At 42.2% G+C, this 22,409-nt stretch overlaps 2 protein-coding genes across 2 annotated transcripts in view; both read left to right on the plus strand.

Moving 5' to 3' along the window:
* Window positions 1-312: 312 nt before the first annotated feature.
* TTC12 (tetratricopeptide repeat domain 12) lies at window positions 313-18,629 on the plus strand (the record flags this gene model as incomplete). Its single annotated transcript, XM_026863594.1, has 20 exons — window positions 313-492; window positions 1,097-1,127; window positions 1,665-1,742; window positions 2,228-2,349; window positions 3,181-3,240; window positions 4,203-4,274; window positions 5,889-5,949; window positions 6,240-6,428; window positions 7,051-7,120; window positions 8,246-8,334; window positions 9,424-9,592; window positions 11,163-11,255; window positions 11,465-11,528; window positions 12,513-12,647; window positions 13,174-13,275; window positions 14,005-14,073; window positions 14,839-14,940; window positions 15,822-15,921; window positions 17,372-17,597; window positions 18,483-18,629. Coding segments are annotated over 20 exons (2,088 nt in total), but the record flags the coding sequence as incomplete, so codon positions are not given.
* Window positions 18,630-20,833: 2,204 nt separating this feature from the next.
* The window catches only part of LOC113488455 (mucin-17-like), a 7,991-nt gene continuing 6,415 nt past the window's right edge, over window positions 20,834-22,409 (plus strand). The window contains exon 1 of the mRNA XM_026863595.1: window positions 20,834-21,220. The gene's annotated coding sequence lies outside the window, so the exon portion shown is untranslated. The remainder of the gene's footprint in view (window positions 21,221-22,409) is intronic.

Raw genomic sequence — 22,409 nt, forward strand, 5'->3', positions numbered from 1 at the left:
GCCCCCCCCTTCCGCGTTCCGAGTTTGTTTTATGTGAAGCCTCCCTTAGGAGCTCGGGCGCCGTGAGGGGCTGCAGGCGCCAAGAGTTGCTTTCTAAACCTAGGAGCTTTTAAAATGTAGAAGCTGTAGGCAGCTTTTGGGCGTGAGATGAAGTTGTATTTGTAAATGTTTCCATCTGTAAAGGCCATCCTGCTCACCAGTGCCTTCAAAAGGGGGTGTTGTCAGAGGCACAACTGAGCTATTGGTCCCTTCAGGATCACTGGAGTTGTGTGTGTGTGTGTGTGTGTGTGTGTGTGTGTGTGTGTGTATACATGTGGGATTTTTCTCATCCCCTTTTTAGCCAATTTAGTGCAAGGCTTGAACTCCCCAGACCCAGCTGTAACGGAAAAAATAATTGCTGAAACAGAGAAAAGGCTCCACGATCAAGAAACTAGCAAGGAGGAAGAAACAAAGACTACAGTGAACAGAACGGTCATCAACACACAAGCCTCTGTAAGGGGGTTTTTCTCTTTAAAGTTAAAACCATATGCAGTTTAGTTCTTTTAAATAACACTACTTCAATTCCTTGCCCAGGAGGAAAAAAAAATTGAACAATATTTACAAGTGCATTCTCAATGTGACTTCATTTTTTTCCACTGGTTGTCTTACTGAGACGTCCTTGATGTCATATTGTCTTTGTCTTAAGATTGCTAACAACACAGAATACTTCTGTTGGGTTTATCCAAGTTGGATGCAAGCACTGAGGTGCCGTAAGTTGTACCTTTTACCTGTGCTTCAGAAACTCGAGCAAAACTAGTTGAAGATGCAGAGCCCTGTCATTAATTTCATTAGGCTTTGATTCCTGCAGCAGGGTTTGAATTTTGATGACTTGCCTCATTAAAGATACAAATAGAAGCTTTCCAATAATGTCAAAAATTACTAAATTCTTGCCATCCCTTGTTTAAGTGTCAATTTGATATTCCCAGTATGCATCAGTCTCGATATTTCAGACTCCCTGTAGCTTTGAACAACTTAACCAAGTGTTCCCTTTGCTGCTGTGGGTTTTACTGAAATGTCTGTCTGTGTACAAGCGTGTGCTGTGTTTCTCTTTTTTTAGGACACGGCAAATGCAGAGGCAGTGAGTGCAGGTAGGACAGTGCTCCCTCTAGTACCCAGCATCACTTCAAATCTCTTTTAGCAGAGCTGGAGTAAGATTTGCTGTTAATTCACACGAGACCTAATTCCACTCCTACCAAAGTCAAAGCTAACTTTCCTAGTGACTTTAGTCAAAATTCAGTCAGCTGTAGGAACACGCTCAAGGATCTTACCAGTATGGCTGTATTTGTTCATAGGTGGGAGGCTTGTTGGCGTAGTTTGTTATCACATTCTGGGCTCTCAACTAGAAAGTTAGTATTCTGAATTTTAAAGGTAACAAGTTTATCTCTAGAGATGAGACTCTTCGAGGCACATATACAGTCCTGAGCAGTAGCAGTCTTTGTGTGTACTAGCCTGTCATTCATGTTCCTCTGTAATTATTGAAATGTCCCCTTAACATAAATGAGCCCTCTAATATAGAGAAATTACTCAGAATTACTTTTTTTTCTCATCTGTAGATTAATTTTAATGAAGCTTGCTTGCTTTTTTTTTTTTTAAACTAAAATACCACCAACTCTCCTGGTTCAAAGATGGCTTTCTGGCAATTTTGGAAAAGGATGCGAAGGAACGAGCTAAACGAAGGAAGAGAAATGAACACTTAGCAAACGGTAATTGCTAAAGGCTTTTCTAGCTAATACCTTCAAAAACTGCTTAGCAGGAACTAGACTGATTTAAGAGGCTATTGAACTACTCTGTTACTGCCATTCTTACGCACACTGGAGCGGTGCTTTGGTTATCTGAGACCAGTGATCTCTCCAGAGCACTGATTAGCTGGAGGGAGCAGGGTTATCTCTCCTCTGTACTATCCTCTTTATGGTAAGGGTTTCGGATGGAGGGAGGGAGTTTGAGTATTTCAGAGCTGGGCTGGGCACAGACAAGTGCTGTTTTCTCTCAGAAAGAGGAATGGGGATCTTGTGCACTGAATAGTTCAGAAGTCCCTTGCAAATAACGGTTAATTAAGGCAGCTGCAGTGGAGCTGGACTGGAATTTTGATGTTTATTACAAGAGGAGAATATGGCCTCTTCTTCCTCAGTCACCATTTGGGGAAATAAAACCCATGTGTTATTTTGAACACATATCTGTTGTTTTGCAGCTCTGAAAGAGAAGGGAAATGATGCCTTCAGGAAAGGAGACTATGACATAGCTATTCAGAGATACACTGAAGGTCTGGAAAAACTGAAAGATAAGCAGGAACTTTACACAAACAGAGCGCAGGTCAGCATGTGGAAATGAGCTACCACTCTACTGCTTTTAGTGTTACTTTGCCAGGATAGAACCCAAAAAGATTGTTCTGTTATTTAAGTGAATTTTGTAAAAGTAAATGTATTTGGCATTATAGAGAGGCTTAAAAAAGGGAGCAAACAATTTTTCCTGGCCACCCAAACTCCACTACCAGGAATTAATGAGTTCTGCTTTGCTGCCATATTATCAACAATAAATTTTTATGGTGTCTAGAAGCTAACAGCATGACAGCGCAGACTGAATGTGTTCATCTTTTTACAAACTTAATGAAAGAGTTGCAGAAAGAAGATCATTAGAGGTGTCCTTTCTTCCCTCGATCCATGTGTCTGAATCCCTCGGAAGCTCTAGTTCTGCTGGGGCTAGTCCTTCCTGAGGGAGTTCATGTCTCCTCCCTCCTGGATATGGCACAGGTGAACCCCTGCTCCTCCAGAATAAGGGGAAAAAAAAAAACATTGTAGTTCAGGTTTTTTTAGTGCACTGATTTTTATTTTTTCTTTTAGAGGCCACTTCTGTAACTGTAGAATGTTAACATTTGCTTTGCCATTTGCTTTGCATTCTCTACTTGCCTCGTTATAATCCATATGTGTGTATTGAATTTTTAGTAAATTTATTCTAAATTACAAACTCCACGTAGATGGAAGACAAGCTAAGAAACAGCTGGTAATTATCTTGCAAAATCAATGGCTAGGCCAATCAGCAGTCTAATTTTATTTTTTATAACCAGCTAATCTTTGTCCAATATTTGGTGGAAGTTGTTTGATGTATTCTAATTATTCTGCCTGGACTCTACTGGTTTTATTTCAGGCCTACCTGAAGATCCAAGAGTATGAAAAAGCCATCGGTGACTGTGAGTGGGCATTAAAGGTAACTTCAGGATTCTGTCTTTTAGGATCAGGTCAGGTGCTCCTGGAAGGTGGATTTGTGTGTAGCTGATGATATGGAGACAACTTGCTAACGGAAATGAAAGAATGTGGTAGAGCTGCAGAGATTTCTGCATCCTGAGCTGACATGAACTGTATAAAACAATATTGTAGTGCTGCCTCTGTGCAGAAGCTTTTCTAGCTCTTCAGAGCTTTTAATTTAAAAGTTTAAGTGATAATAAGCCATTAACTGCACACATTGGCAAAAAATATCTTGCCCATGCTTCTAAAAAGGGAAAAGGAACTTCTTAAGCTCACAAAGATCAGATCTGGTGGGAAAGATAAAGATTATGTAAAATGTCAAAGGGCTGAATCCAGATTCAGTTGTGTTACATCAGTGATGCCCATGACTACAACACAATTAAAAGATTATTAATAATATCGGCAGCCTTATTTCAAGAAATCAATATTTTTGACACAAAATTGAACTGGAAAAGTTCACCTGATCTGTTAGTGTTGAGCTAGATGTTTTCTCCTTTTTTTTTGTGTGTGTGCACAGCTAATGAAAATGAGTACTTATTTCATTTCTGGCATAACTAATCAAAAGACATATGGAAAGTCTGTTGTTACAAAAGTTCTGCCATTATAGACTTGCTGCAGGCCTTAACATTGCCTAATTGCTTGTGTTGCCTGAAGTGCAGTTTTCTGGGAAGGGTTTTGGCACCGGCTGCTTTCCACCCTTAACCAGCCCAAAGCCAACGTCCCTTGCATAGGGAAGGAAAGTTGGTGCCTGGAGGTAACAACTGAGCGTTCAAACTTGAGGTGCCTCTAGTAGATGGTATGAACACCCTCTTCTGTGCTTACAGGTATTTTGGGGCAGTTGTAACTATTAATCGAAAGGCTGGAAGAAATATTAAAAGGTTAAAATTACTAAAGACATAATTAACGATTTCTTTTTTAACGCAGTGCAATGAAAAATGTATTAAAGCCCATTTCCTAATGGGGAAAGCTCACCTGGCACTTAAGCACTACAGTGAGGTAAGCTGAGTAAATCTTGTGGCCCTGGGACCATGTTTTGTTCAGCTTTTGATGTGATATTGTGGGTGAGAGACATCTGTGATCTTAAGAACCGGAACAAATGAAAATACATTGAGCCTTTACACTTGGGAGAAATTTTCTGTGCTTTGCAAAGACTAGTAATTCTAAAATCTAGCCTCCTTTCCACATCTTAGTAAAATAGCCTGTATCCTTTACTTTGATACACACAAAATGTAGGAGGACACTTATGTGTGTCAATTTGCAGCCTAATCTGCCTCAAAAGAATAAAGAAATTCTCTGTTGAGCATACATGGTTTATCTGGTGGGAATTTGTCACCACTTGGCTGTCAGACCCCAAGGCAGCAAGCTTTACTCCGGTGCTGGGATGCTTGACTCCAGACTGGGTGTGTGGGGAGCCTGCAGGGATCGTGTATCTGCTCAGAGAATCCCACGTTTGGCCCTTCAGGAGAAGGGCTTCAAGGCTGATGTCAGCAATATGTGCCCAGGGAGGTGGCAGTGCTGGAAGTGCCACATTTCAGCTCGGATGAGGATCAGAATGAAGGAGCATCCTTGTCAGGCACTGCAGACTCTCGTGGTTGCAGTCTACTAGCAGTAACTACATTTACCCCAAAGAGACAATTGAGTAAAACGTTATTTCACTTTTCTATCCTAAATTGCTCTGTGCGGTGGGCGTTATTAATCTGTTGTTGCATAGAACTATGAAATGATTGCACGTCACCTGTGGATGAGAAAAATCTCTACATATTTCAAATTAAGTGAACTGTAGGATTAAAAAAATGCTAGTGAGTGATACCATTTTTTTTCCCAAGATCCTAGTGAAATGAATGTCAAACAAAAGATTTAATTCTGCATTTCATCTGTGAAAACCTAATGGAAGCATATATGGTGTGAAAATAATGGAACATCCTATTAACAAATACTTAAGCTTGAGATAAAGGTATTTTAGTGCGACCCTGACCCTTCGTCTTCAGAAATAATAAAGAGCCTGAAAAGGAGAGCAGGCAAGCTCAAAAGTATTTCTGATCCTGTCAGAAACTATTTCCCTAGAACTAAGTGTAGAGCGTGGGCAACACAAGTCTGCATCCGATTCCACCCTGAGGGGTTCTGGGCAGCTCGATCTCTGAGGGAGGCTCTGCCTTGCTGCAAGCTTGGCCATCGGGTTAGTGCTGAGCATTTGCTCAAGGTGCACAAAATGCACAAAGAGAAGATAAAGATACAGGATGCACATGTCTGATCCCTGCTGACAGTTCCAGTTCCTGCGGGTTTAATGGGATACCTCCTTTTCTGTTTTCTCACTGGAACTTTGCAGTTTTGTTCCTGCTGGTACGTTCCTAGGTTTGTATTTGAAATTTTCCTTCTAATTTGAAATAGAAGACAGATGAGGGGACTGAGAATAATATTCAAAATGTTCAATTTACACTTTTAATTATGAAAGGTTTGACTTGTGTATCTTCAAAAATTTCTTTTTTCACACTTAAGTACTGTGGCCCAAGACCTATTTAGCTTAAACAGGATGACTGTGACTAGGATATTATTTCTATCATCTTCCCATTTTTATCTTAAATTAAGAGCCTGTTTCTTTTCTCTGTTAAGTCCAAGCAGTGTTACGAGAAGATCTTACAAATTGATCCCCAAAAGGAAAGCCTATTTGAAGGTAAGAAATAGAAATTTCTACGCCGTCATCCCTTGTTTTCGGATCAGGATGGAACTTAATCAAAACCACCGTTCTGCTCTTCAGAACTTTTGATGGAGTCTCTTCATGCAGCTTTTGTTTCTGGTTGTTTCTTCTTTAAGCTCTGTTTCGCTCACCAGAGCTGTGAGTCATTCTGTACATCTCTATGTAGAAGGTAGTGCTGTCATTGCCATGGAGTCAACTTCTTTTTTTTTTTTACTTGAAACCGTATCAAAACATTTAACTGTCATGTTTTTCTTTTCATTTCCAAGATTGCATGAAAGAGGTAAACTTGGACGAAAAAAGAATGAAAGACGAAGAGAGAGCAATGAAGGAAGTTCAGTCTGGAAATCTTGCTGCTCTGTCCATAAAAGAACTGCTGCAGAAACTTGACAGGCCTGACCAGAATATCCTCTACTATACAGGAGGGATCAGACTTTTGACAGGAGCCGTGAAAGACTGTAAGTATTTGACGCAAAGGTGGTTGATCATGGGAGTTGTGATCCAAGTAGATGAATACAAGTGGAGTAGTTTTTAAAGGAACAGGAAAAACTTTACTTTTTTATATATTTTTTTTTATATTTAAAACCTCTTTTTTTATTATTTATAACTTTTTTTATATTTAAAACGTGAAATCAGCAATGTTTGGTATTTCAGAATCGGTGGCCGGTAGATATTTACATATATTTTTTTACATCTAGACTGATGTTGTAGCTGAGCTGTTAAAACTTCTTATGGATTTGGGTCTCTTAAGAGCCGTTTCATTTGTTTAGAGATATTTGTAATTCTGTGTTAAAGCATACTGATTTGCAAAGCCAGGCTCATGTTTCAGCCTTCCTAAAAAGCCTTTAACATGAAGTCAAGTGTTCTTTCCAGCGCCAGGCACGAATTCAGCGTCAAAGCTGCTTCTACTTTGAGTATCGTTCTTGGAGTTTTTCCCCTCTTTTAATGATGTTCTTTCCACAAAGCTGTTGATCCAGTGACCTTTTCTTTTAACACTGTATTACAGAAGAGCCTGCCTTCACAACGATACATCAGCCAGATGGATCATAGAGCTGATTTGTTTATCTCTACATTTTTCAGGCACTGAGCAAACTTTATTTAGAACAAACAATGGATTCAGTATCCTCAAAGACAACAAGATTGTAAGACGGTAAGAGCTCTCCAAAGGAGAACAGGAGGGTGTTACAGCATGAGGAAATGAAAAGGTTGTTTTCAAGAAACACAATCACCTCTTGAAATGCAGATGGAATGACCAAAAGATAACGTAATAACAGATTTTAATGTCTGAATGGACTGACTTATATCTGACTCTTACACAAACAGTGCTCTCTTAGATGCAGTGAGCAGATTTCATTAATTTCTGCTTTTGTCTCCTATTTCTGTACAGTTATCCTATCTCTCATGGTGAGAGCAGGTTTGTAAAAAAACAACTTAATATAAAAGAACATCTGAAAGCACTTAGTTGCTTTAAGTATACCTGGCTATAGGACCTCCCTGGTCCTGTAAATTGCTGTCAGTAAATATTTGGCCATATAGCTCCCTAATGTAACCTGCGAAAGGTTCTAATCCTATAACCAAGGAAGAGGATAATCTCTGGGCACCTGTATCTTGTGCTGCTGTATTTTCTTGGCTGCTGTTTTATTGTGTTTCCGTAATCAAGAAACAAATCTGACTAACACTTCTCTGTATTGCTTTATAAACTTTGTCTTTGGATGGATCTCCTATTTGCATGTATATTCGAGTCAGGTTCAGACAGATAATGGAAACAAGAGATGCAAAAGATGCTATTTGAAAATTCTGCACACCAGAGTTTGTCCAGCATGATCTGGTTGAACAGGGCAGGAGAGCTATTCTTCGAGGATGTCCTTTGGGACTGCAGCACAGAGACGTCTTCCAGGTTCATCAGTGTTTTGGGTGTTGGCTATAAACAGATTCAGGAGGTGAAGCACTTCCAAATTTGCACAAAACGTTTAGGCCCTGGCTGTTCACAACTATTTCAGTGCAGAACTGAAATTATCACCTGTTCTGTGCTGTGTAGTGCTTGTATAGGGTCTGTGTGCACTGAGTGTGGAGTGGAGCTAGCAGATCATAAATCTGGAAAACAAGTCTGATGGTCCTGAAAATGTTTAACCGGTGAGCTGGGTTTAGAGCTTACAGGCTGAAGTGTTTGTGTGGCAGGCCCTCATCTCTGAGGTGCTTGCTGATTTCCCTAGCCAAATTGCTGAATGTTTGAGCTGCCCTTTGCTGTTTTTACAAGCTGACGTTTCTAATTTAGGGGCTTCTGTGCAGAGAGAAAAACCGCTGCTGAAGTGGATCTGTCTGTTTCTCTTCTCCTCCTGTGGCAAGCTGTCTGCGCTGGGAATGGTAAAGCTGTGTAATCAACATTAATCGTTGTTAATGCATTGCTGATATGGTACTTACCATGTCTAAAATTGTTGTTTGGCGTGAACATCACTTTCCCAAAGCACTTGGGGCGAGACCTTATTGTAAACGAAGCTTTACAAGTCAAATGCAAATGTTGGAGGTACATGGCTGGCAGCAGCCACGATTTTGGCAGTTCTGGGCATCATGAGATGAAATTTTCAGTCTATTTCTGTGACCATTTGAAAGCTACTGAAGGGGTGGAAAGTAAATTCCCTGCGATTATTGCTGCTATTAAGAGAATATCACTTGTAATATTTTGTCTTTTGTTAAGCAGTTATACTAGCAAAAAGCAGAGTTTTGCAGAAGTGCCATTAGAGGAGGCTGAATTCATTTGGCATTCGCAATCAGTAGCCCTCGGGCAGGTAGCCCTTGCTTCTGTTTCTAGGGTGTGTACACGTAGATGAGAATTGGGCTTGGGAGGGGGGTGTAAAGTGGTGCAGAGGGCCACACAAGGAAAATACAGAGCGCTTGGTGTCACTGTCTGTGTTGACTTGTATATCCCGGGATCCACCGATGCCCAAGAGAATATTTGTGCTGCAAGGTAAAGGCAAAACCCATTTTATATTCTGCCTGTAGGTAGGTAGCAGTAAATAGAGAGTAACGTGCAGGCTTGTGTAGCTTACGTGTTTGTGCCTGGCAGGGCAGTGTACTGCTGTGCCCGAGCAGCCTAGACACTATCAGTTTGCAGGCAGCTGATGAAGCAAAGAGCGCTTTGTGCTCATGATTCTGGTGTCCCTTTCTTTGAAGAAGCCTGAGAAGCTGGCGTGTTGCTAGTGAGAGTAGAAATTCAAACACCGGTGTACGTGTTGAAATAATGGAGCTGCGAGAAGATTAGTGAGTGTTCTGCCTTGCCGTTGCTCTGCGGGAGTGTTATGCAAGATGAACACACAGTGAATGAGCACATTAGTGGATGAAATAAAGACATTAAACCTGTTAAATCAGCACCTAGGGAAAAGAAAAAGTAATGGGGATGCCATTGTGTGTGTGGCGTTGCTCTTAGATACTCTCTTTTTTTTTTTTTTTTTCCAGAAGAAAATCTGCGTCTTCTATTGACTCAACCCGATGTGAATGCACAGCTGCCAGAACTGCTTTCTTCCGGGGTGTCGGAGATCCAACAGGAGACCTTGGCACTGATTGCTCTTTACTCGGAGAGTGAGAATGGGAGGAGGCTGCTGGTCAGGCACCAGGACCTCACCAAGTAATAAACACTACCGTACCTCAGAAAAAATTCCTTAATGCCTGGGTTCACAGGGGTTTGTTCACAACATTCAGAACTCATTCCACTCGCACCAAGGTGACAGGTCTTCAGCAGGGAACATAATGAGAGACATCTGTCTTTGACGGACAGGCCTAGCTAAGCAAAAGTAAAAGTTAGATGGGTGAGGAAAACTTTAGTAAACTTTGGATCTGTGAAACTAAGTAGCAAGGGCTCATTCCTGAGGTTGTTCATGTAATTTTGAAGCATAGTTACTTTCTTTAAACCAGTAAGTGTGTGAATGTCTAGCACTTAATCAGGAACTTCCACTGTTGTCTCTTAATAGCTCATGGTTTCTAGCTGCAGTACTCTCCTCATTTGGTAACTGGTATTTATGATTATTCAGTGTTGCCATGACTCACTGAGTGGAAAAAGAAACAACAGTATTACCTCTATCCTGTTATCCTGCTGTTTCCTTCTAGAGTTAAGCAGAGGAGAAACTTTAACATCGTGGTTTGCACTACATGGTTTGAAGTAATGAATGAACAGAAAAGATTCTCCAACAGTTGTTCACATTATATACAACATCAATCCAGTGGCATTTTTCCTTGGAAAAGAAATAAGCCACATCTGAGAGGATGCTTTAAAAAGGCAGATAATATTACCATGGCTTGAAATATTAGGAGCCTGAAAAATCTTCTGTCAACTCCTGAAAGAGATCCTGGGCCTTGAAAAGAGTTAGGATGTTCAGAAGGTGACATGGCAGATACTGAGCTTCTCAGCAGCTGGGCTTGTCATCAAAAAGAGACAGTAGTGTAGGTTCTCGCTGTGCTACAAAGTCGGAGAAGCATGGCAGAGAATTTTAGCCCGGTAGAGGAGCATGTGGAATCCCCAGCATGGGTCTGCAATGTCTTACTGTTCGACAGAGCTTGTGGCTTCACAGTGTGAAGTCCTGTGAATTGTGTGCAATTCAATCCGCAGCCACAAGGCACACTATTCCAAAAGCTCAAAAGGTGAGGGGTATGATGCTCTTTTTATTCAGACAGGAGATAAATTTTTCTTTGCTACTATAAAGCTTTTTAGTTAACCCCCTCCAAAGACTGTTGGGTTCGCTCAGCATGTCCTTTTAAGTCATGCAAGCATCAGCACTGACGTGCCCTGCAGACTCTTGGAGTCTGTTGCAGGTGTTCAGTACTGGGCTGTGCTGGTGGTGGTCCTGGTCCTGACTCGCATTCTACTTGTCTGTCTCTCAGATGTTCTCCAGCAGCAAAGCAGCTTAGCTTCAAATGTCTGTGGAGCTTACATGCCGATTAAATGTTCTAATGCTGTTAAAATCACTGTGCTTGTGGAAAGAGGGACGATATTGTGAGAGAATCTAGTGCCAGAATATTGTTCTAGTGGCAGTTAGGTGACTGAGTACATTTGGAGGGTCTAATATATCCAGCTTGGTCAAAAACCTACTGAACCCAAAGGAGTTTAAGATGATAAACTGTGTTGGTGCACTTAAAATACAAGTTCGATCTTTAGAAACTAAAGCCAAAGCTGACATAAGTTTGGGTTTTTTTAATTACAGATGGCTGCAGATTTTGATGACATTTGTCAACAGCACTGATGCCAGGGCTGCCAGTGCTATGAACATACTTTCTGGTTTAACTGAAGAAGAAAGGTAACTTATATTTTTCTTCATTCGTTTTTATAAAGTTGTACTTTGAAATGTAGTAAATGACCTAGTGATAGAGGCTCTTGGCCTTTGCTGTGAGGGTACATTGCTGACTGATGTTTGCGTTATCTTTATGTTGCTGTTGTGTTGCCTTTATCTGTGATTTTTCTCTAAAGCTTTAGTGTCCAAATATGGCTTTCTCTGTCCCCCAACAGGTTCAGAACTCAGTGTCGTGTCATGCTTTCCACAGGTGTTTTACCTTTATTCACGCAGTTGCTGGTATGAAAGATCTCAGTTTTCCTGGTTTACCTCTGTGTAACATCTCTTATGACCACTCTTTCCAATTATACAGCCGATTGCTCCTAGACAGAACCCCTTTGTGGTAGAACTACAGTAGTTACTGTTCTCTAGTTCTGTAGGTGTAAGAAATCCAGTTCTGTCAGTACGCTTTGCTCAGGAAAATACTGTCTCCAGTGCTTAGTGCTTTAGTTTCTAGACATTACTAGGTTTATATTCAATGAAAACTCTGGGCTTGGTTGTGGATTCCCACTAGTAGTGTGTCAGGTCAGGATTTCACCCTCAGCTTTGTGTTACGCTCTTCTTAATGTGACTCTAATCCACTGTCACCAACTGGTCATATCTTGGATAGTGACTTTTTCTGGTTTTTTTCTAATCTGAGAGATCAGGGTGAAGAGATTTCATTAGGTCACAAGGTAAAGATGTTTAGAGGTTCAGATCCCTTTCCTGCTTATCATTCATTTAAACTACAAACTTACAATGTTGTTGGTACAGAAACCTGTCAGGAAGAGGGAAGATGATAGGAAAGATTGATTTTGTCCCAAAACAGCAGATACAGCTGGAAAAGTAAAGAAGTACTTCCACTTCTCCAAACAAGCACCAAGACAACACAATAATTAGAGCGTTCTTCCATTGCTAGTTGCTCTTTCCTTTTGAACATACTTTACTGGAGTTACAGCTGCAGCAGAGGCTGTTCTGTTCTGTGACCTGAGTGACAGCAAGAAATATTCACAGACTGAGGTTAGGAACTACAGAACCCAGTCACTTTTTCTGAAGACTCTTAAAATGTCATCAGGAGGCTCAATGTGAAAATGAGGGCCATTTGCAAACTTTGCACAGTTGGAATTTAATGTAGGTGAGAGCAGTTCTGGAATCCCATTTTCCATTGCCAAAGGGATAGGAACATGTATTTGTTATTTCCTTGTAATTTGTTCTTAATTTATTATTCTGCTCTTCTGTCTTTAGACCTCTGCCAAGCTGGTGAACCAGGCAGCCCTTGCCTCTTGCATTGGCATCATGGGGAATCTGTGTGCAGACGTAGTCATTCGAATGCAGATGGCCGAGTCCAAGGAGTGCTGGCAAGCGTGCCTAAAGCTTGTGGTAAAGAAACTTGACAGCTCCCTAGAATGGTCTTTTCAGCCCTATCCTCTGTGGAAATCACACTCCTCTGATCATGTTTGTCTGCCTTCCCCAATGGCTCTGAACCCTCGACTGAGATCTTTCAAATCTGGGAGTTGGATGAAGGTCTCAAAGGGGCCCATTGTTCACGTCAGTGTGGATGGATAGTTGCGGGGAGGAGAGTGAGCAGTCCCTTACTCTAAGTGGCCCCTTTCAGGGTAAGGACACAGCATGAACTCAGTCCTCAAAGTAAAGAATTCAGAGGGTGGGAAAGGATCTCACTGACTGTCTAAACTTCAGAAGTTTGGAGTGTGCAGCTTTAGATAAAAAACCATGAGAATAAATCTGTATCAAAAAGTCATCATTAGCTCTGGTGCTCACAGGACTTCCTTCTGAGCTGGTGGCGCATCAAGGGAACCCAGATGCACCGTGTAAGCACAGAGATGACCAGGGAAGTGTGTGTTCTGAACCTCTGAACTGATTTCACTCTTCTTGTCTCTGTACACAGGATGAATGCTTTGATGTCAGCACACCCAAATACCAGGAGTGTTTGTTCGCAGTGCTGGGCCTAATGATGAACTTACTGCTTGAATCAAATGTCATCATCCGGGTATACAAGATTTGTGAATGTTCTTTGGTAGTGTTCTTATAATCACTTCCTCAGAGATTCAGAATTACTTGAGCAGTTAGAGCATCCTCCTCCCTTGTCGCTGTAAAAATGGGCCTGATGCAGGTCACTGAAGTCATGCCAGAACATTCAAATAGAATAGGTGAGGGAATGACTGTGGAATATTGTGACCTTGCAGCCTGTACAGGGAAGAAGGGCTTGACTGTGTTAGACTACTTCAGAGCCCTCTTTCACATCAGGCATGCCGAAGCACTTAAAGGCTGCCAGCCGTGGATTTTGCTGGTGTTCAGTTAGCTGTCAATTTTTATTGGTGTTTAAGTGTAGTTGGCAATTTAAATAAGCCAGAAAATGAAAAAAATTTACAAAACTGTCTCCTCCACCACCACCCCTCTACACACACGTTATGAGAAAAATACAATGTAAAGCACATAGAGTAACTTTCCATAAGGGTATGAGTGGGGTTTTTTGGCATAACTGTCCATTCTTAGATGCTTGGCACATTCCAGAATTACTTAAAACCAAGGATTCTATCAAGAAGGAAGAATTTCTTAAAGTTACATCTGGGTGCTGAAGCGTTAGTAACTTGCTGCCATGTGTGCCCTGGTCTCCACTGGATTCTTTGTTGTAGAGTACTTTGTCTATTAACTCATTTCTGCTTTAACCCTTCCCAGCAGTCAGCTGGACCTGAGTTTTTTCACGTTGCTGTTTCAGGACTTTGCTGTGGACATAAGTGGCAGGTGCATGACTCTCCTTGGGGATAAGGATGGACGGATTGTGACCGTAAGTGGGCTCTCTATGGACCAACAGAAGATTGTATTAGCTGACCTGACTGAACACTTCAGTGCACACTGCTCCCCTATGCAAGTCTGTACATTAGGCTTCAAAGCCTAAAACATTCATCATTTTTAGTAGTAAAGAAATAATACACCACTTACTCAGTTTTTTATAGTGTTTGATGCAAGAGGTTCTCCACATTGTATTGAAATCTCCTCAATAGCAGCTCTTACAAATCACTGGTTGTCAATAAAAAACTCTTTAAAAAAATCAATCTACAAGCAAAGGAGCAAGTTGGGTGTTTAGCAGCTGTTTCTTTTTACAGTTCTTGTACCTAGATCATACCTAGGAGAACGTACTGCTGTTAATACAGGACAGCAGTAGCAGACAGCAGTTACCCAGGGCAAATGGGTAGGAGCAGATGTGGGCTCAGAGTCCATTCACCTCTCTGAACTCACATGAATTGTTCTGTTCTACCTGACTCAATGCCAGCTGGGCTGGGCTGGTTTCTACTGGGAATTTGTTTCAAGAAATAAACATACAGGGAGTTGTCTTGATCTCAGTTTGGTCTCCTCCCTCGCTACACCGAGTCTTTAGAAGCTGTGCTGAGCCCAGTTTGGTCTCTGTTGTATTTCTGTATAGTTTCTCCTTTTATCACTTTAATTACTGAGGGTTTCTTCTGTAATAACAAAATAATTTGAAAACTCCTTAAAGTTGTCTGGACAAATAAACATTGTTTTTTTTCTTCTCTCACACTGTTTTCTAATTAAGAGAGCCATTGGAGCGCTAAGTCGCGTCCTGCCAGCATCCTCCTCGGCGGTAGAAGAAGCAGTGAAAGGAGGGGTGGTGAAGAAAATGATCAAATTCTTGCAAGTAAATTAATTTAACAAAAATTACTTTATTTCTGCTTGCATTGTCCCAGAAGAAAACTGTAGTTGCCTGTGTTCAGCCTCCTTTTCCTAGGAGAAAGACCTGTGCAGTCTGGCTGCATGTGTCTGCATCTGTGTTGTCCGTTGCAACAGTGCTCTCAAGTTTAATTTTAAGCTAGGTAGCCAATTTGGAGACTAGACTGCCTTCTGTAGCCTGGTCCGTAGCCCAGATTTTTCAGTTGTTTCTCTATGAGCCAGATGCCAGCGCACAGCTCTGCTTGCAGAGATCTACAAACTCAGGAATCCGCTACTGCAGGCCCACAGGGAGGATTGAAGCTTAAAAGTGGTGTGGTCTAGTTCAGACCACTGAAAAGCAATGGAGCCCTTTCCACTGGTTATCAGTGAGTGCTGAATCAAGCCTGGGAGCAGTTTTTCCCTGAATAATAGTGGATATGTTCATCTGCGGAGACTGATTTGCTCTATAGCTGTGTATCTAGCAGGATGTGTATCCACCCAGCCTGATGTGGATTCTACAGATTTGCTGTGATGGAGATAAAACTAGTCTAGAAAAAGCTTGGGGCACTCAACTTAGCTCTTGTAACTAACAGGCATCAGTGGAGTTAATAGTTTGAAAGGAACTGGGCTCCAGAGGTTCAGGGAAATTGTGTATGTTTGTTGCTGGCAGGAAGGAGACTGTTCTTGTGTCATTTTCAGCCTGTGTTCATCTTGAGATATTTATATACCTTACAGAGGTCTTAATGTGGTGTTGGGGCTTAGGCAGAAGGAATATCGACCTATCTCCATGGTAGCTAAGCTATTCTGTAACCTTGAGCAAGTTGGGGTATGAACTGCATGTTTATTAATGTGTGCTTTGATCAAACCTAGGCTGCAGGACAGATCACATCCAATTACGGTATAAAGACCCTTTGCATCTGCACCAGGAGTAACAGACAAGCTCGAGAAGATCTAGTGAAGTCAGATAAACGTAAGCGACAACTTCGCTAATTGGAGACTGAATGCAGAGATGTGATCTTAGTATCATTCAGTTACTTTTCCCTCTAGAACAGAACTGAACACCGGGTTTTACTCTTGCAAGACTTTAGCTGTGTTGTCTGAGTACTGTGCAGTTTTACCTCCTGAAATAGTGCTTAATCAGCGTTAGCTCTGTGTGGTTTGAAATAGGCAGGTCAGATAATGAGCCTGAGTTAGACACTCTGACCTGGCTTTACTCTAGTAAAATGGCTTGCTGTGCTTTTTCAGGGCCAGAAATACGTGTATTTTGAAAAAAGTGTTTGTAAACTCTAACTGAATTGGGTTGTATTTTCTGAAGTTAGTGGCTAAAATAAGAAACTTAATTTAGACATCTGATTTCCAGAAGCAGAGGCTGTTTAGTTTCAATTTACACGTGGATATTTGGCCCAGTCTTTAAAGGAAATGGATATGGAGGTAGTGACGATAGCAGACCAGGTGTCTTGGGGTATTTTCCAGTATATTCGCTCCAGTCATGCGGTATAACACTCATTAGATTGCTTTAAAATCCAGGTTCAATCAATGCTAATGTAATAACAACAGAGAATACTTAAGTTAGATCTAAATGGTTGAACCTGTCAAGAAACTGTCAGCTCATGTAGTTCAACCTGAACCCTAAGGATTTTCACTCATTAAAAGCCTCTCAGAGCATCATCTCCCTTTTGTACACCCCGTATTAGTTTCACTGTCATCTGTAGATGAAGGTTTCATTTCCTCAAATTAGCAATAACACTTCACTCTCATTCTTTCCACCAAAACTCTGGGTATTAATCCTGTGAGAAGTCATTATTTCTTATTTTTCTCATTCTCTAGTTTGCCAACCCAGATATTGCCCTGTTGCTAGGAGCCCGCTGGAATCAAGCTCTAGTCCCATGACATTACATTGCTTTCCAGCCGGGACGCTTAGTTCAGGTTCTGCACCAGCCACTGCTGCTGCCTGGAGCAGTGCTCCTTTTCAGAAGATACTATTGCAGCAGAAAAGGTGGGATGTGACCTGGAAGAACAGATGGGACCATGAAAGAAGACCAAAGCAAAGTTACGTAACCCCCAAGGAAGCTTCATGCATGTGAAAGCCATGGCTGCATTTTACTTAGAAAGAGGTCTGTCAGAATGTTTCTAGATTCTGAGATGTTGCTGCTGCTTACAGGTGCCAGCAAGAGCTATACACAAGCTCCGTGCTAGGAACCTCTTAAAGTGTAGATTCAGTTCTAGGCAGGTGAAACTGAGGCAGAATCCTGGATCCTGAACCTTGCTATGGCATCCCCTTGCTCCTCCAGGTTTTCTAGAAAAAAGCCCAACATGGAACAATGCTCACTCCCTAGGAGTTGAGGTAAAGACAGGAGAAAATATCGGTGGTACTTGAACAAATCTCTGTGCATTCTGTGCAATTAATCTCTTCCTCCCAGGGTTCAGTGTGCTGCTGAAGCTCTTGGACTCGGAGAATGAAATGATTGTGGGAAATGCTGCTTTCTGCCTTGGCCAGTGCCTTGTACTTCCTGGAGCAGCGACGTCCTTACTGAATTCCAATGTTGTGATGGTTTTATTGAAACATGCTGGTGGTGATGCTGCAAGAACTTCAGTGCAGGAGAATGCAGCAATTGCTCTGGGGAAGCTTTGTGTCGCTGAACCAAGGTATTGTGAAAAAGGCTATTGTTCTCCTGCACCATCTGGTTGTTATTAGGTGATAGTTCTTGAAAGCCTGACCAGTGTAAGTTGACTCTATTCCTAGAGCAAGCGGGTACAGGGTGGATGATTAGTTTGTATAAATACTCTGTGAAATCTATTACCCTTCCTCCAGCTGGAGTTCCCGCTTGTGGTACTGTCCCCACAATTCTGCTTTAGGGTTCCCGTGCTGTTGGTTGTCTGACGTGTTTCAAGGAGCTCACTTTGCACTGTGTCTGATGTTACCTGTGCTGGAAGAATGGAAGGAGCAGGAGTGATGTTTAAGTTGGTAGAGGTCAGGGCAATAATGAGAGCAAAACAAAAATATAAATGTCAGCAAAGAGTGCTGCGGCCTGCCAAGAGTATGCCAAGCTCTAGCTAGCTGCAAGCTGTCAGCTGGATCCTGAACTGCATTTGAGACAGAGAAACCGAGTTCAATTTGTTACTGTGCTTCCTGAACCACTGCAGAAAGCGAGGGATAATGCTTAGGTTCCAGAAGGTTAAGTACCTTGCTTCTGCTGGAGATCCCAAATGAGCAGTAGGGAAAGTATCTGTTCTGAGATTTGCAAAACACTCCAGAGATACAACAGGGAAACACCTTATTTTCTTAGGTTTTTTCATTTGAAATGTCACCTATTTGAACAGTTGTCAAGTATTATTTAGAACTTTCATTTTCCTTTCTGTGAGGAAAAGTAATCTAGAATCTCTGTTTTGCATGCTACTTTAGGAGGAATTTATTGAATGTAGCGTTAAACACGCTTGACAGTTCAAGCGTGGCATATAGCAGAGCAGAGGAAGCTTAAAACTTCTAGTGTTAGTCATCTTATTCCCCTGGCAATCTTTCTGTCTTTTCAGGCATATTTTTCAACTGCGGAAACTCAATGGACTGGCCATCCTGAACTCCTCTATGAAATACGTGCATAACATCTGAATTCCTCAAGAGAACTTTGAAACGTGCCGTTAATATCACTTGCTGTTGAGTATTTTAATTTTCAACTTTTCAATCTCTTCTCCCAAGTGTTTGCTGGTCCTTCATAGAAGCCAGTGAAACAACATCAGTAGAAGTATGAGGAGAAAGAAGTTAATGTATTATCTAGACTAGTGACAAAGGTAACAGCTTGTGTTAAGCTTGTCTTTGCTTTAATAAACGATGTTGCCCTTTCTTACTGGCAAGTTCCTTGCTGGTTAATCATTGTCCCAAGCCCTGTCTACTTTTCGGTTTGCGTCGGGTACCCAGTGGATGAGAAGGCAATAGAAATAAGTTGAGCTGAGACTTTGAAGGATACTTATTTTCCCCCCGTACGCTATCCTCTGGTGGCTAGATGATGGTTTAGTATTGCAGGGGTGTGCTGGGTGTGTGTGTGTGTGGGGGGGATTTTTGGTAGCAGGGGAGGGGGCTACAGCAGTGGCCTCTGTGAGAAACTTCTTGAAGCTCCCCCCCGGCTCCGAGTCAGACCTCACGCTTTGCTTAAACCTCGTACTTACCTGCTTCAGTATCTCGGTCTTAATTTTGCCAAGTGCTCAATCCTAGTGGTAACCTGTGACAGAGAGGTCTGTACACAAATGATGGGCTGTTTATTTTAGTAGCATGACGCTTACTGTCTTTGTAAATTTAATGGTATCCCTTGGTCTTTTGTGGGGAATAAGAACAGAAGCTGACCTGACTCACTCTCATGGCCCCTTCTGTTCATCTCTGATTTCTTCTACAGTTACTCACTTTTTTTAAACAGCATCTATTATCTGGTTTTTTTTTTTTTCCCAGAGAGGTCAAAAATTAATTACTACTAATGGCAAGTGTAATTTGAAAAGAAAGGCACTAATGCATTGCTCTTCCCTCCTACGTGTTCTTCCAGGAAGGCAGTGTAAGGTGCTCGTGGAGGGTGTATCTGATGAGGACTCTGGTGGTGCTAACGGAACAGCAACCGCCCTGCTGCTGGCGGAAGGCAGTCAAAGTTAACAAACAGTCTCTTCACAAATAAACAGATGCCCGCAGACACAAACCTGTACTAAAAGCTTGTAGAACTTGGGCTAAACAAGGACTTTGGCCATCAATACAATACTTCTGTCTTTTTGCCTTGATTTTGAACATGGGAAACAAAAGAATATATTACATTTCTGTGAAGCAGCACAGGCTCTTCAGTTTGCCTTCTTGGGTGTCTATTCCGTGTGTAATCTTGTCCCTTCAGAACAGTGGCTGACAAATTCTATATCATCACCTTTTCTAAATAGCAGCTGAATCATCTTCTCACTTCAGAAGAAGGAAATTCTCTTGTACCTGCTTTTTCTCCCCTCACAGTGAAAAGGACACAACTGATAATCACACTGTCTGGGTTTTTTTTTTTTTAAACTCCTACCTTTCAGTTATGCCCTGCAGAGACAAATATGTAACAAATATTGTGTGGAGGGTTCAAGTCCAAATACGCACTACGCTCTAAACCAGACAAACACCAACTATTGTCTTAGGGAAAAAAAGTCACTGAATCTTATGTTTACAGAGAGGGGATGTCAGAGGGGAACAGCAGGTGTAATGTGTCACCAGAAAATTACAGGAGAGTCGAAATCACCTTAAAAGCCTAAAAGCTAAAGATCTCTCTTGGTTTTGACTGACAAGCTGGGTTTTGCTTAATGGAACCTTTCACATAAGAGTTGCTATTGTCCGCAGAACAAAATGGGGATCAGGTAAGAGAATTTCCTCTAACTTCCTTCTGCAAAAGGTGTTTGAGAACTGATCTGTTGTCCTCAAAAATTACTATTGCAGAATTTTTACAAGTGCACCAGGTTAGCAGCAGGAACTGTTGCCCTTTGGGGATGGGAAGTGGACCTGAGCGATCGAGCGGTTACAGAAGGGGCACTGAGCTTGCACACGCTACAGTCCCGGTTGACGAACAACCAACCTGCCGGTAGATCCCGCCTGAGCTGCGTGGGTTTATAGATCACTTCTGGAGTGTCTTTACACTTCTAAAACAGTTGTACCAGGTTTTATGGTTCAAGAATATGGCTTGGCCACTATTCAGGTAGTGTAACTCGTGACAGAGTGTGGGAAGAGAGCCGTGCCCTCTGGAGGGTAAGTGGTCTGCAGAGGCTGTGAGTGTACTAGCTACTGTTTCCAGTAGAATTATTCCTTTAGTTATAATTGTGAAGTTTCGAGCTGTTTAGTCTTAACAGTAACAGGTCTGGTGTCCGTGCTCATGTATCGTGCTATTTTCTGTCTGTTAAACGATGTGATAGGGGTTGAACTGCAGATCACAGACTTTGATTGCAGTACCTAGGATGCAAAACAGCCAGTCCGGGTAACACGGTAATACAGACTTGGCCTCACTATCAGCTGTGTGAAGACAGAACCAGGCCACGGTTAGACTGTCAACCAGTGTAAAAAGCAGAACACGGCTTGGAGATGTGGAACTTCTGGAAACGGAGCCTTCTGGAAAGCATTTAATGTGTTGGCTAATGTGGGAAATTACTGGTTTGGGGCAGAGACACCGACTGAAGTTGGGCCCTGTGTGTCAGGGCGCTGTACAAATGCCAGCTGGGCTACGGGACAACTTGGAGTGGGGAAAAAGATGAAGTGACCTGACCTTGGTTCCCACTTTCAGGTGAGTGACATGGCTGGGACTTGCTGTCTGTCAGCACCTAATCTGTTGTACTATCTACTAGACTACACTTTCAGTTTGCTGAAGGATGAATAATGGTTTATTGTTATTTCCCTCGAGCACTCACCTCGTCCTTGGTGTCTTTTGCAGTCCTTTTCTGAGCTGTCATTACGCTCCTTATCTGACATTTGCTCATTGTTTGACATATGATTTCCATTGCACTCGCCACAGTCGTGGCTGTGTAATAATGTTCTCTCTTATCTCCGTAACCTGCATTGCTCCAAATTTCCCATCTCCAAGAGTTTTGCTCGCTATTTGTGCATGTGAAGGTGACTTGGCTCTAAAAAGATGCCTGATGTATACTGCTTAGTATCTTCGGGTGAATATTTGCAAGGACACTAGGGCCTTGTGGTTAAAGGTAAAAGGGGCGTAGCTGCAACTTCGCCCAAGAAGCCTCTGGTCTCTTCTTCGGTCATTATGAAAGTGTAAATGGTGTGGTTGTTAAGCGTTTGTCATGCTGCTTCTTTCACTGTGGGTCAGATTCCTGTCTCACCAAAACATGACTTCAGGCTGCTCTGAGCCACTTGGGTTAGTTGCTGTACCGTAATCTGCTTCCGCGTGTGTTGGCTTTTCTCCGTGTCACTTGAATTAAGAACACACTTTGCCAGTGCTAGGGAAGAAAGGATCCAGCAGGACTGATAGAAGTAAAAGCAGCACCACCAGCAGCCGTCCTCCGTGGCCTGGAGGCTCACAGAGAGAATGTCCATCTTATTTGGGCTCACAGAGCCGAACACCTACAGAAATGGACTGCCTTGGTGAAGTGTCTCTCTCTGGGATCCAGACTCATCCCGGTGTATATGTGTCTCAGCACAAACTGGCAAAACCTTCTGACCCTTATTGGGTAGGATTAAAATTACAGAATTATAGAATAGTTCAGTTGGGAGGGACCTGCAGTCATCTAGTCCAACTGCCTGACCACTTCAGGACAAAACAAAAGCTAAAGTATGTTCCTCTTGAACACTGGCAGGCGTGGGGCATCGCTCCCCTCTCTAGGAAGCCTGTTCCAGTCTCTGAGCACCCTCCCAGTCAATAAACCCTTCCTAACGTCCAGTTAAACCTCCCCCGAGGCAGCTCCGAGCCGTCCCCACACATCCCACGACTGGATCCCGGGGAGCAGAGCTCGGCCATCGCC

The sequence above is a fragment of the Athene cunicularia genome, assembly GCF_003259725.1.
Source record: "Athene cunicularia isolate RWA chromosome 24 unlocalized genomic scaffold, athCun1 chr24_part1, whole genome shotgun sequence".
In the NCBI taxonomy this organism is placed as follows: Eukaryota; Metazoa; Chordata; class Aves; order Strigiformes; family Strigidae; genus Athene; species Athene cunicularia.